This window comes from Mercenaria mercenaria, chromosome 1, assembly GCF_021730395.1.
Source record: "Mercenaria mercenaria strain notata chromosome 1, MADL_Memer_1, whole genome shotgun sequence".
NCBI classification, from domain to species: Eukaryota; Metazoa; Mollusca; class Bivalvia; order Venerida; family Veneridae; genus Mercenaria; species Mercenaria mercenaria.
Window position 1 is genome coordinate 113,722,027 of NC_069361.1, and position 14,789 is coordinate 113,736,815.

Sequence of the window (14,789 nt, forward strand, 5' to 3'; positions counted from 1 at the left end):
GATATTGCCATTAAGTAGTCCCTTCGTCCGTCCGTCCGTCCGTTCGTCCGTCCGCAAATCTAGAGTCTGCGGTAACTCAAAAAGTATTAAAGCAAGGTTCATAAAACTTGGTTTTTGTATAGGAGACCTTTATTTAAATTATACACGTTTATGACTGATGCTTGTAGGTCAAAGGTCAATGTCACTATTTAAGGTCAAGTAAAAATAACTTTCATATGCATTGATTTACTATCTTAGCGTTACACACAAATGTTCCCCATTATGAGACAATGTGTCAACGCATGACCTATGCTTGTCGCGGTTAAAGGTTAAGGTCAAGGTCAAGTAAAATTTTGTTTCTGCTCCATTACTTTTAATTGCATTGAAGGATTTTTAGTACTACACAGAAATGTTCCCCTTGATTGGACTATGTATCGCGCACGTGACCCATGGTTGTCGGTCAAATGTAAAGGTCACTATTGAAGGTCAGGTAAAATTGTTTTTCATCAGTAGGAGACTTCTGTATTGTCACTGCGATACCCGGTCACTTGTTATACATGTAATCTACTTCTGTCATTTAATATGCAATTATTATAGGCCTGCATTTATTTTCTAATTAGATATTAATTGATACAGTTTTCCTAATACTGGTAGCTGTTGCCATACCTTACACAAGTAATGTATATTCACCTTGTAAAATTTTATCACATACCAGACGCAAACAGTCGAAAATTTATCGGTTATCATATTAATCTTAAACTGTATCAATAAAGCAAAAGCAAATCTAAAGTCCTACTGCGTAGTGATATACATGTTTTGCCTTATATCTAGCGACCCTAACAGGCAACATCTGTTTTATTCAATAATTCCATGATAAGTTGACTAAACAAAGCAACCAAATCCAAATATTTTCATTCAGCCGTTAGTTTTGGTCTTACACTGTGTACCGCATCATGTGTTATGACGCCACGATGCTATCTATATATTCACTGCTGGAAGTCAACAAGTTGTGTATGTTAATTTACCGTTCTTGGACATTTTTGGTCCAGATTTTGCATGTCGTTTCTCCACCCCATTATATTTCAAAACAGCCTTACACCAGACAGTATAATTTATCAAGATTTAATATCGGTTATTCATATAATTATGATACTTATTCTTGGCTTATGTAAATACTGACCTTACTGTGACAGGCGTGATAAACTGCGATTCAAAGTTGATTTTAATCAATCCAGACAAGTTTCATATTTGCAATGTTTATCAAACACATGTACATTATAAATTAAGTTCACTTGTACTAGAGTGTTATGAGTGCGAATATATCAAAAGTACTTGTTTATGTAACTATAATTTGTCGGTTTTCATATTTGTTAGGAGTGTTTCATGGAGATATTTAGTGAGGATTGAAAAGCACCTTTTATGTGTATTGCTTGCATTTGTTTGTTCAGTGCTTCTATCATTAAAAGTTAACATAAATCGAGAAAATTAATTATGGACACAAGACTGATTAAGTCTAATAACTTGGGTAGCTATGGCTCTACTGCATTTTCATCGCCAAATGGCTTCCCAGGTGCTAAAGGGATGCACTTTGACAAGAACAGTAATAAGGTGTCACCAATCACAGACGCTCCTGTAGGGCAATCTACACTTAACGTATCAAACGTCTTTTACGTTGTCAAAGAATGGGTTGGACCTTGGTGGACAGGTGCATGTTTCAGAAAAACGCGGAGAAAAATCGTTCTTCGGGACATATCATTGCAAGTGAAAGCAGGGGAAATCACAGCTATTCTTGGGAATTCTGGTAAGCAAACTAAGTATGTTAGTTAAAGGGATATAATTGGGTGATTAATTCTTTACTGCTAGAAAAGTATTTCATTTAAATTCTCTTGGTTCAATGTCTTATTTACCTAAACAAGTAACGACACAAAAGAAAAACAACTTTGTGGAATACTTTATTGTCTCTATATTTACTCTAGTAAGAAACGATGGTATTGCACGTTCGAAATCCTTTTCGGGTCAAGATGTTCAGATGACAGAAGTGCTGACTTTTCCAGGCAGAGGACTCGACAGCGTTTCATACGAAGTTTAATATTTTTCTTCACAATAACACGAAAGTAAATAAGTATTGTCAAAGGTAACAAAAAATAAACAACGATTGTTATAAATATAGTCGTAAAAAGCAGTTGTAACACAGGAATTTCTAAGATCTCTAAGCGAGTCTATCGTATCAAAGTAAACTAGTAATTTTTAATACTGTACCCGCAGGATCTGGCAAAACTTCGTTGCTAGACGTCATTTCATGTAGATCGTCTGGCGCAGTAAGCGGACAAGTATGCTTCAATAACGTCAGATGTACACGTGACGTCGTTCAGCAGCATGCAACGTACGTTATGCAGGCAGATCGTTTGTTGCCGAACTTAACCGTGAGAGAGACACTTCGATACACAGCAAGGCTCAAGTTGCCGGGAAATATTAAAACAAATGATATAGAACAGAAGGTAGATTCTAATATTTTATTCGTAAATTGACACAATGATATTTAGTTATGAAGTTCTAATTTCACACAACTATTTTAACAATTGATCTGATATATACGTATCTATAAAAAAATATTTCGTAATTTCATTTTAATTTCATTTCAATTTTCAATTTAGTTTCCTTTTATGATCCAGGAAATCAAGAAAACTATTTTTTGTTAATACGGTTTCTTCATCAAATATATGTTTACGTTTTCAATGCATCAAATTCAAACGAATAGCCACAGCAACATGACGAAGTAAACGTGATTTAACAATACCAAAATACCATTGTGAATGACTCCTAGTATACAGTATCATTTTTACTAAACAAATCAAACTAATAAAGAGATTAAGCCAGACCTTTACATAAAAGAAACTCTTTGGAGAGCCAAATGCGGTCCTTATTTTCAGATATTATTTATGCATAGCGACATTTGTAGTCGGAGCATTAATCTTGAAACCAGATAGTTTCATTTCGCATGTGTCCTTAAGAAAATGTTTGTTTGTATGTAAAAGCAGTATAATGATACTTTTTTGTAGGTATCTAAAGTTATACAGCAGATGGGTCTGAAGGATGTTGCCGATTCCAGAATAGGAAGCAGTATAATCCGGGGAATCTCAGGTGGAGAACAAAGACGTGTTACCATAGCAATACAATTACTGAAAGACCCAGGTAAAACTTGACCTCATATATGTAAGTATTCTACAATTAAGAAAAAAATGACAATAGAGGAAGATATTGGTACTATTACACTACATTGTGTTCTTAGGTCCAGGTAAAACTTGCCTTATGCCTTGTACTGGTTATGTCTGTATCTTCACGACACTATACATGCAACTAATCCTTGCACCAAAATGTATGTAATGATGTAATGATCTGCGTCATTTAAGTTTGTAGACTGTTAGTATTAACGTAGCACCTTGTCTGATCTAACCGTGCTGACCAAACTTAAAAAATATTGAAGATCTACAGTAACTGACTTATGATTTGCAGATATGGTTTTGTTGGATGAACCTACTTCAGGATTAGATAGCTATACCGCTCGATATTTAGTAAAGAATCTCCGGGATTTAGCACAGCAAGGCAAAATCGTCTTATTGACAATTCACCAGCCCAGTTCTGATATCTTCCACATGTTCGATGAGATTGGAATCATGTCACAGGGACAGATGGTATATTGTGGACCTGGAAAAGAAATGGTTCCTTACTTCACATCTTTAGGTTATCCCTGCGATAGATACACCAATCCTTTAGACAGATACGGTAAGTCTACAGAGAAGTCAATATGATAAATGCAAGACACCCTCGAGTGCCTCATGTTCTTACTCAGAAAATGATAACTTTGTTATCAATTTGAAATATATGACGGCTTTGCCATTTCACATGGCTTTACTCTTGTATTTCATTTCATTTTATGAATCAGACAAACGAACCATTTTTGTAGAAATTAAGCTAAACTTCGACGAAACCTTTTCCGCCAGACGTTGTATGAAATTGTATGATATACAATGGTTGATAGATAACTTGTGTTGTTTATTGGAAAGTATGTTAACTCATGTGACAGTTGATGTATCAAGTATAGACAGACGGGATTTAGAAAGGCAGTATGAGAGCACCAAACGTGTCGGAAGTCTAGTCGAAGCTTTCCAAAACTCTTCGATATACCACCAAACACTCAACAGTATAACTGAAGCCACGAATACTCTTGACGTCCCACTTTCTTATAAAGGTCTTACGAAACCTAGTGGTCCAAGCTTTGCTAGAGTACTGTTTACTCTTGTAGGGTTAGTATCAATTTGGTGTGATATATTATTAACTCAGTTCACCTAAATGTTGTGTTAAATAAACTATAATTTAAACTATAACTTCATTTAATTCAGAATATAAAAGCAACAGGGACTCGTTAAGGTCTTTCTATCAATCAAATTATAATCTATATGTTCTTGTTTCTTTAAAATAAATCAGAATTCATTAAAGGCGTAGCAGTTGGCTATGAACTAAATGGTAAATATTTCTAAATAGAAAATATAAAGAAAATATAATCATATCTTCACTTTGGTGAAATACTTCTGGCAAGAAATATATCTTACTCATTTAGAATGTTTGCGACAATATGTCTGTGCATTCTTTATTTCATTGAGCTGAACATATCTTATTTAAATGCAAGAAATAATATCTGTCTTTTATATAGCTATACATGTACGCGAATTTCTTTCAGCCGAATGTATACCAACGTCTTCAGGGACAGGAAGGACTATTTCGCTCGTATCTTTCTACTTCCCTTGTTTATGGTGTTCATTCTGATATTCCTGGGAAGGCTAAAGCACACTCAATCCAGTATACAGGACCGCATTGGGCTAATTTATAACGCTACAACTGCCCCGCCCTTCATGGGAATCATCAACAGTATTGCTCTCTGTAAGACGTGACGGTCATTTTATGTCACTTATTTATATCAGTTTCAAAGTTTACTTTTAAGGTTTATGTGTTCGTATAAACATAACAAAAACATTATCAAATAATTGCCATTTATCATTGCCATTTGCAAAACAAAAGTAGTGGTAACATTGGCAAATAATATACATGTTTTTCTTTTGAAAGCAATCGACATACGATCTTTTGGCAAAAAAAAACAACATTACTAACCATATAAAAGATTACCTCTCACAAAATATTTCAGGTGTTTGTAATTTTAACTACATCTGTAACAGTATTTGAAATAATGAGAAATATTACTGAAACCAAATATGATACACCAAGTAACTGACAAACTTATACTATAGACACTGTCTAGTGGTCAGGTGACCAGATTCGGAACTAGACTTTGCGTAAAGGGCTCGGTAACCAATCAATGATTTCTTTGACAACATTCCGTACTTTTGATTTCTCTAAAATATTACAAAGTACGTACAATGTATTTGCAAAGTTATCTCACATTTTGTTTTGCAAATCGTAACGTTCCAAAACTATATCACCAACAGTCACATTGGCTAAAAGTTATGACTAACTTCGTTTTGGGCAATGTTAACATTCGAACATAATGGTAAATGGATCAGATGGAAGATTTGCAGGCAGCAGTTTTTCAGCATGGTGATTTGCTTTTGAGGTGTTGAAATGTCCGTAACAGAAGCTCTTGATATAAAGGGTTAGGAAAGTAGCCGACACTCTTTTGCAAAAAGGTATACATGACGATATGCTTTTTAACTTTTTTGAAAAGCAACATTATCTCTATATAAGTTGATGATATTCATTTTCATGTATATTTTTGAAACGTCCATCTAAAAGTTAATTCACATTATATTTATAGCCGAATAAGACTCGAAATTGATGTTTTGTGTACTTTCAGTCCTCTGTCTAAGGAATTTATACTACCGTGAAAGTCGAGATGGTCTGTATGGATCGGCAACATTCTTGATTGCTTATTCAATACATGTGATTCCTTTTAATGCCGCTTCAAGCATCATATTTAGCAGCATTATATACTGGTATGTTCATATTACATCATGTGCTCGTTCCTGAATAAAAAGAAACAACCGACACCTCTTTCAATATAGTAGAACCGTTGATTCACAGATGCCATAAATAATGCCGAAAAATGCAGTTATCATACTTGTCCCAAAAATGGTCCTGTCCGTAACCTGGTTCCAAACTAGCAGTGTTTAAATTCTAAGTCATTTCTTTGATATAGATTAAAAGAATCAAATTTTAGCATTTATTTAAAATATAAAATGACTAGTTATTTTGAATCGTTATAAAACGCTTTATTGACGTCATGCCGATATGATATTGATACCCACGTATATGTCGTGTGCACGCTAGTGATCAAAAAATGCACGGAGGGGACACCTGGGATATTTCTCCACCATCAAAACTGGAAAGTCGCCATATGACTTATAACTGTGTCGGTGCGATGTTAAACCCAACAAAATAAATAAATATATGTCGTGTATAAAAATGCACTAGGGATATACGCCATGCCTACTTATTCCACTGGCATATAAACTCTTCGTCGTTTTTAAATGTGGTTCTGCTATAATATTTCGTTACTTAATGCTCATGACTACCTATGCACACAGTTAATAAATAGATGACAGCAGTTATTGTGTAATTACAGGGTTACTGGACTTTACCCATCCGCAGACAGGTTTGGTATATTTACACTAGAAGTATTCATTTTGCACTACTGGGGAGAAATGTTGACTGTCGCATGTCTAGGAATGTTCATGAATCCTAATTTAGCCAACAGTGTGGCAGCCTTACTCCAGTCTGCTACAGTTATAATAGCATCAGGATATGTAAAGTATGACCTTTATAAAACTTTTTTTCATTATCATCTTTTGACATTTAGTCTGCTAAAGTTCTATAATGAACTGGTCCATCATTCAATTTGGGCAGTACCATTTATAATTTGAAGGGGTGTTTACTGAAAAGTTACTGACTGAATAGCGAACAGTGCAGACCATGATGAGACTGAACAGATGTGCAGGCTGATATTGGCCTGCACTGGTCGCAAAGGTAGAATCACTTGCCACCAGCAGGTTAAAGGTTAAGAGCCCAATAGTATGCTCGTTGACGTATGCATATTGTCATATTACTGTTTATTTTTATCTAATTCTAAAGTTACTAGTAACTTGTTAGAAATGTTCATTCACTTTCGGATTAAAAATGAAATGTTTAGAGAGTTCCCACTGAATTCTTTAAGAAGGCAGTAAGTTGTACTTATTGTTGGTTAAACAGCTAATTGTTTGGCGTATAAAGTGATGAATTCTGAATTCCATAATATTTAGATTCGTTTAAGAATAAATGTATGCTCTTTTGACTGGCTCTAGATCGGTCTATATTAAACGAACTAAGGTCACGTAGCTTGTCTATTTGCCTTTGCTTTGTCTAAAACATGCACTCGTGAAACAGGCGAGATGAACTTCTTAATACTGAGACAGTAAGTGTAATGTAAAACATTGAAAAGGTGTGAATATTGTCTCATACACCCTCTCATCAGATGTAACCATTTTCTAAAATGTGAAACAATACATTTAATGTTCAACATTCAAAAGGCGTATCTGGTGGATATATTTCTGATACTATCCGTATCAGAACTCTTTAATACAGCTTATTGCAGCAAATTTAGTTCAGTTCACTTGTGTTATGACAAATAGCACTGACATTTCATGTTTTATGTTTTGCAGAACTCTGGGTAATCTTGTGAAGCCTTTGGAATGGTTAAGTTGGGTTCTCATTCACAAATATTCGGCAGAAATCTTTATTGCGAATGAGTTTAAAGATCTTAAATTAGACTGTGACCGAAACGGTAAGTTTCTTCAAGATACATATTTTTTCATTAGTGATAACAAAATTGTAAAAGATCATAGACTCAAGATAATACCACAGAAATAGATTTTAATTCAATGCTAAGTAAAACATCTTATCTACTAGTAAGTTTTCAAGTACACTTAGTCTAATGTAAATTTGTATGTATAATTTGCCAGTTATATAGATATAAACTTGAACTGTTAGGCTTTCTTCCTGTTTTTATACATGCATTTCGCACTACACCCAATCATTTTTATGCCCTATATGTATTTATGTCTCCAGTTACATTAAACTGTATCGAGAATGGGAATAGCTTTATCGATGCCTACTTTCCTGGTGCCGATGATCACATAGCAAGAAACTTTGGATGTTTAGTCGCGTACTCAGCAGGGACACTGATTTTTGCTATCCTAGTCTTCAAATTAGCTGGACTAAGAAACCTGCATTAGAACGAAGACGTTTATTGACTGGTAGAATTCGCCTTGGAATTTAGCTTTACAACTTAGATGAATTGAGTCTCACGTGTAATAGTGCTTACTTGTGTACAATTTGTGGTCAGAAAAAGACATTTTGGCTCTGTGTATTTTAGGAAAACATTCTTTTAAATATTTGAGCTATGTATTTATAAGTCTCGTATGTGTACATCATAACAACAAATTCGAATTAAAAAAAAAGTAAACAAGAAAAATTCTGTAAAGTCGAAAGAGTTATGAGACTGCCAAAAGTCTATATTATATCTCGCTGATGTTCTATATATATTTGATGATCGAGTGGCAGATGCTAAATACTTCATGGTGTAAGTTACTAGTGAAAACAAAAAAAAAGGAAATGATGTTGATCAAATTGAATAGACCTCGAAACTAGCAATGATTTGTGTTTGTTCTCTTTTGTTGGGTCTGTTTTTTTGTCGCACCGGCACAATTATAGGTCAAATGGTGACTTTCCAACTTTACTTTCCATCCGTTTCACTTAATTGACTTAATAAACTAATATCAATAATCCATGCTTTTCATGATAAAAAACCAAAATCAAAGGCCTGAAGGGCCTGAGAGTCGGCTAATGATTGGTTGTTTTTCTTTTGGTTGGGTTTAACGTCGCACCGACACATTTTAGGTCATACGGCGACTTTCCAGCTTTGATGGTGGAACCACTGACCTTCCGTAAGCCAGCTGGATGGCTTCCTCACATGAAAAATTCAACGCCCCGAGTGAGGCTCGAACCCACACCGATGAGGGGCAAGTGATTTGTAGTCAGCGACCTTAACCACTCGGCCACGGAGCCCCCCCCCCCCCCCCACGGCTAATGATTGATGTACTGGTAGTATAGTCTACCAGTTTCAGTTTGCTTTTAGTTTTTTTCCCCCAACTAAACAGAGATTTTGTTACAATAAATGAAATGAACATTCAGTCGATGCCTAGTAAAACTTTGATTGACATTATACAAGTATTTAAACCCAATATATTTCTCTAAAATTGAAGAGTGATACGCAGAAATAAAAATGTTGAAAAGTACAAACTACAATTTGACAGCCGACACTTATAAGATACTGCCCGTGACTATATATATTTTTCCAGTAAACATTTGCCTCCGGCATTGCCAAAAGAGGCAATTATCGGCTGGTATATATTCGCACTTGATAAAATTTGAATATGACAAATTATATATTAAAATTTTACAGCGCGGATTGCCACATACAATTTGTAACGGATGGACGAAAGAACTGTTCAGATATTTTACAGATAATGGGCCTGGCGATAACCGTGTCATATATTAGGTATTGTTCAATCATATTATAAGTTATGTCAATTTAAAGTATACTTACTTTTGCGTTTAGAGATACATGTATGTAAATGTTGCCGAGTGTCGAAATATAGTGTAACCGATATTAATAAATGCAGTTCTTTTTTAGTAAATCCCATCATTTATTCTATTTCAGACCTGTTAACCCCTGTAATCCCGAAGTCCATGCACTTACAATTATCCATTTTGATTCATGTAGACAGACAGGCCTAGACTGGGCTGAAAAATGTTTGAGCCATTTTTACGTGGTCGGTAGCAGGGTGGGTGTGGGGAGGGATGTTTCTTCCCGCTTTAAATTGCAGTCAGATTTTGAAATGGGCATTGTGGCAGGTGGTAAAAGGGCAAATGTATCAAACTGTAAAGTGGCAATATGGGGGAAGGGTGTGGGAGGATACCCCCTCCTGCAAGAAGTGTTTTGGGTATCACCACAAGAAATTTTTGAATATGCAAACACTTGATACAGCCTTTAGTGCGATTTCTGACTGAAAATTTTATGTTTCAATTTCTAAATATTACCTAGATTCTTTTTAGTATTACAATATCCAAAGTATGAATGACTGTCACATCATCTTTTTACTTTCAGATCATGCCTCAGGACTAGAATATGAGTCTGACATAGATTCTATGTAGGTGTTATAAGAATAAATTCTAGAATCATTTCTGTTACAATAATATCTATCATGTCTGTTACTTGACTGTTAAAATTTCATAACACAGCTCGATATTTACCCAAAATATTATATCCGGATACGATTACACTTTTCTAAATCTCCAGTTTCAACATTATGTTTTACAAATTGTGATGATACGAAGACATTGGCAATTGGCAGTATCTGACATTGAAGTTTACGGTTAAATTACCTCTTATTTAAATCTTTTCATAAAAAAAGTTGTTTCGTTTCGTCAAAGCAGTCAAACATAGACGATCTACTTTCGATTTCAAAAACTACAAGAAAATACAATTTAATCTTTCGCCGATTTGTTTATTTCTCGAAAAATAAGAAATAAAATCATTTTTAATATCAGTAGTAATTGAACAAACCAGTAAGAGCTTCTTCTTCCGATAATTTATCCGCTTACTGACTGCAAAATTCAACCCACGCAAAGTCGTAGAAGCGTTGTTATAAACAGGTCACGCGTGTTTGCCTACAAGTGTCCAGAATGTAGTTAGGATTCATCCGCGAAGTCTCGCGGAAGAATTAACATACTGCACATATCTAATTCGGGTCATTTAAAATGAAGCTGTCATAATTTAATTTCATCGATGTGGTAAACTCTTTGATAAGAGACATTCCAATGCTTTCTGAGGTACCCGACTAAATAAAATACTAGCAGTATGTTCTGGAACTATATTTTGTCTTTCGCTGGATGTTACGCAAGCTTGGTAAGCCTGCGCAATTCATAGAATGCACAGCGCAATAAATTTGTTATTTGCGCAATGATTTTAAAGATTATTTTTTGAAACGGACAGGGTAACAAATGGATAATTTGGCTAATAAGTCAATATGCAGTTTGTTTTTGAATTTGTGAACATCATATATGCTATTTTGTGACAAAAGGACATAACATTCGTCACCATAATTATATGCGCAAATGTATTACCAAATCCCGCAGAATCGTTATGCGTGTTTATGCTTAATGAGTTACCGCGGAAGAAACTACGTGGCTTTATTCGAGTATTGCACAATTACAAGTAATAAATTTGACAGATTACATCGTATATTGGTCATAGCAAATAGGATTGACATAACTGAACTTCATTCGATCAATGAACTCTTTGAAATTAGAGACAATCTAATGGAACTACATCACTTCGCTGTGTTGTGAGGCCATTTAATAAGAATGAGAAATCGGGCGATAGCAAGGAATCGTCAAACGCTTGAAAGCGTTTAGCCGACTCAACAACTGAATATGTCTTAAAATCCTAAATGCATTTAAGGTTATCAATCGAGTTTAATTTTCAGGCTTTTAAATGTTACAGTGCATGTTTGCGTCAATGTAAACATTTGTATATTTATTTATGCATTGATTTCTTGAAGATATAATACCTCAACTGGTCTCAATATAATTTTAAAAAACACTTTATCACCTGATAACTTGTTATGTTCTGAGTTCTTTCAAAGGTTGTTATTCTAATGTTTGGACATAAAATAAATTTGTCTGAAAAGTTAAAAACGTATTGAGTACATTTATTTTATTTACTGAGCAATTCATTCTTGGATATTCTTTTAAGGTAATTAATTTGCAATTTGATTGATCAAACATGGTTGCCAAACCAACTAAGAGCTTTTAAACGTAGGAAAACATTTACATAATTAACGAAATTTAAAACACAGTGTTATTATGTTTAGTGTCAAATATATTCAGTAGAATTAATTAAAATAATGTTACAGCAATACTAATAAAATGCAAGTTCCGAAAATTATCATTTCCTTCCTTCAGTTTAAGATATTTCCAACAGTTTTCAAACGGAGCGGTTGTCTAGTGGTTTAGACTCTGGGGTTGTGAGTTCCAGAGCCACTGGGGTCACGACCATGCCTTCTTATATGACATCAGTACTGATTTATTCCAGGAATCGGACTCGAGACTCTAATAACTTTGAAGTGTCATCACAATCAAGCTAAACTGAATTTAGAATAAACTAACTTAAACTTAACGGATATGTAAACAACGATATTCTACGTATTCATATGATTGAAAATATGTTTTTGTGTGTTGTTATATTTTCTGGTCCTTTAGGATCATGGGATATATTCAGGTTTACTACAATAGAATTCCACTGATGCACATTCCGTTACTTTTCAAGAGCAAACTCTATGCTTCAAAAAATCTTTTTATAGATATTATATTATAGGTGCTTAAAACAATTGATAAAATGTTCGTATTTAAAAAATGATCTTGCACTAACGGAACGTTAATCATATTGATTTAAAAGTGGATTTTCTTAGGTGCATTTTAGGGCTGTCATTGACTGGGTCTTTTGCATATCGACGATACTGATATATCGGAAGACAAATATCGACGATACATCGATATATCGATTATTAAGTTAGATTAACAATCTCTTTGTTTATGGGCATGCTATATACCTTCTTGTTAATGTTATGTCTTTTTTTTGCCTACTTTTTATATTACTGTTTGAGTATGTTGTATTTGTATCAATGAAATAAATAAAATAAATGAAAATTAATGAAATCTTTTATAGATCTTCATTGTGCCTTCACTCCTCTTTTGCATTTATGCTACTTTACAACCTAGTAAACTATAATACCTGGCACTGGAGTTGGGTTTCAAACAGCTAAAATTCTGCATTTCTCTTCCACAGATATCTATTTATTTATTAAATTAATTAATTTATTTATTTACAATGTTTTTATTTATTTTTAGCCTGTTTCATACCCTGTCTTAATTTTTACCTTGCACAAGTTTACATTCGGATTAGGTACTGGCACCGCGTGTTTTTTTTTGTTGTTGTTGTTGTTGTTTTTTTTTTTTTTTCTTTTTTAACTTCTGCCCAAGTTTTCAATGGACCTCAAATTTGTAGTGTTTGACTGTTTGTTTGTTGTACTGAAAGGCATGTTTAAGCAACACCCTGTGTTTCTACGAACCCAAACAAAGCTTTTCCTTCCGTCTTTTGACTGTTTTTCCACTATTTAAGCCGGCGACGGCTTCCTCTTCGGCCATCTTTGATTGTTATTGTTACGGGCACTAGCTAAATTCTGTACCTTTTACTGAGTGATCAGCTATACGCGAACAAGTAAAAAGCCGAGATTGACGTAGAAACAGTATATATACTCTATGTTTTTACATGCACAAACAACGAAGCGACCTTTCAAGACAGGACAACGTAACTTTTTGCAAATAGATACTAAAGTTGAGCCCTTTTTACTTCTACCCATATAGGTAGTGCCGGCTAGTGGGAAAAGACTGCTACGGTACAAGTTTAGACATGACCTTTTTTGACAACTTCCGTTACTTTCGGCACATTTTTGCAGGCAGAAAAAGTTGTTTTAGAGGGTCTGAGTGTTTATCTAGACAGTTGTTTTTTCTCTGTGTAAAATATCGATTTTTGAAAAATGGGAATCGATAATCGATCGACCAAAAAATATCGTTGATACATCGATATCGTTTCTATCGATGACAGCCCTAGTGCATTTAACTACCTTTAAACAGTGTTTTAAGAAGAGCTTAATACAGAACCATTTTTTTTAAAAAAAAACAAAATATGTCTTTAAAAAGTCAAACGGCATAGAGGCAATAATGTTTGGTGCATGAAAAAATGAAATATACAGGATGTACAGACAGAAAAGATTTGGATAAGCATATACACACACATTATTTATTTACAAGCAGCAAATTTAAATGATCAGTGATATAAGGTCAAAATGATTTTGACGTCCTTGGCTGATTCTGAAATAATTTCGTGTTGGGTCAGAATCCCCATAGTAACTCACTAGCACAATATGTTGACCAGTATACAATGTTGAAATCTTTTTATTTGGGTAAAGTAATAGGTAAATACTTACATTATATATGATGGAAATAGTGAGTGATTTTTAAATTAAATTTGCACATTGTTGTTGTTTGCATAGTCATTATTTTGCCATGTGTGCGAAAACGCGTGCAGTCCGAAACCCGGTACACTGACTACAGTTACTCATTCATTTGTAAGTGAGGTACGCAACGGGGGAAGAATTTTACTAAAATCGATTTCTCTTGCGGTGATAAATTACTAAAAACTTTAAAATTAGAATAGATCTTTTTTATTTTGTAACAAAACTGCTAAATGTTTTCCATTTAATATGTGCCTTTTGATATTCAATGTCATTTAAGAAATATAAATTGTTTAGCTTCTCAGGAGGCATTAAACAGTTTTCTGAGCTTCTCGGCCTAGAGTCGCCTACCTAACTTTCAAAACCTCGCACAAAAGTCTGTAACCACACACCTGAAATAAAGATATTGCTACATTAACATCACTGTATGTCTATCGTTACAAACCATCTACAATACATCTCTAATATCTAGTTTTCTGTTTACAAGACCTGAATTTTGTGCTCTCCCGGTCGCGGAAACTGATGACAAAAAAAGCTAAATTTGCCAATTTTTAAATCGCTGCAGAAAATTCCCTGAAAATGATAGCCCCAACTGCTACACTCTTCCATACTCCAGTAACACTGTAA

At 34.3% G+C, this 14,789-nt stretch overlaps 1 protein-coding gene across 1 annotated transcript; it reads left to right on the forward strand.

Moving 5' to 3' along the window:
* The first annotated feature begins 85 nt into the window (after positions 1 to 85).
* LOC123525194 (ATP-binding cassette sub-family G member 5-like) lies at positions 86 to 9,073 on the forward strand. Its single transcript, XM_045304045.2, has 10 exons — positions 86 to 1,780; positions 2,245 to 2,477; positions 3,039 to 3,171; positions 3,493 to 3,762; positions 4,064 to 4,283; positions 4,718 to 4,917; positions 5,846 to 5,984; positions 6,614 to 6,799; positions 7,686 to 7,807; positions 8,092 to 9,073. The coding sequence occupies exons 1-10, from the start codon at positions 1,471 to 1,473 to the stop codon at positions 8,256 to 8,258; spliced, it is 1,980 nt and encodes a 659-aa protein (XP_045159980.2). The 5' UTR covers positions 86 to 1,470; the 3' UTR covers positions 8,259 to 9,073.
* Positions 9,074 to 14,789: the final 5,716 nt, after the last annotated feature.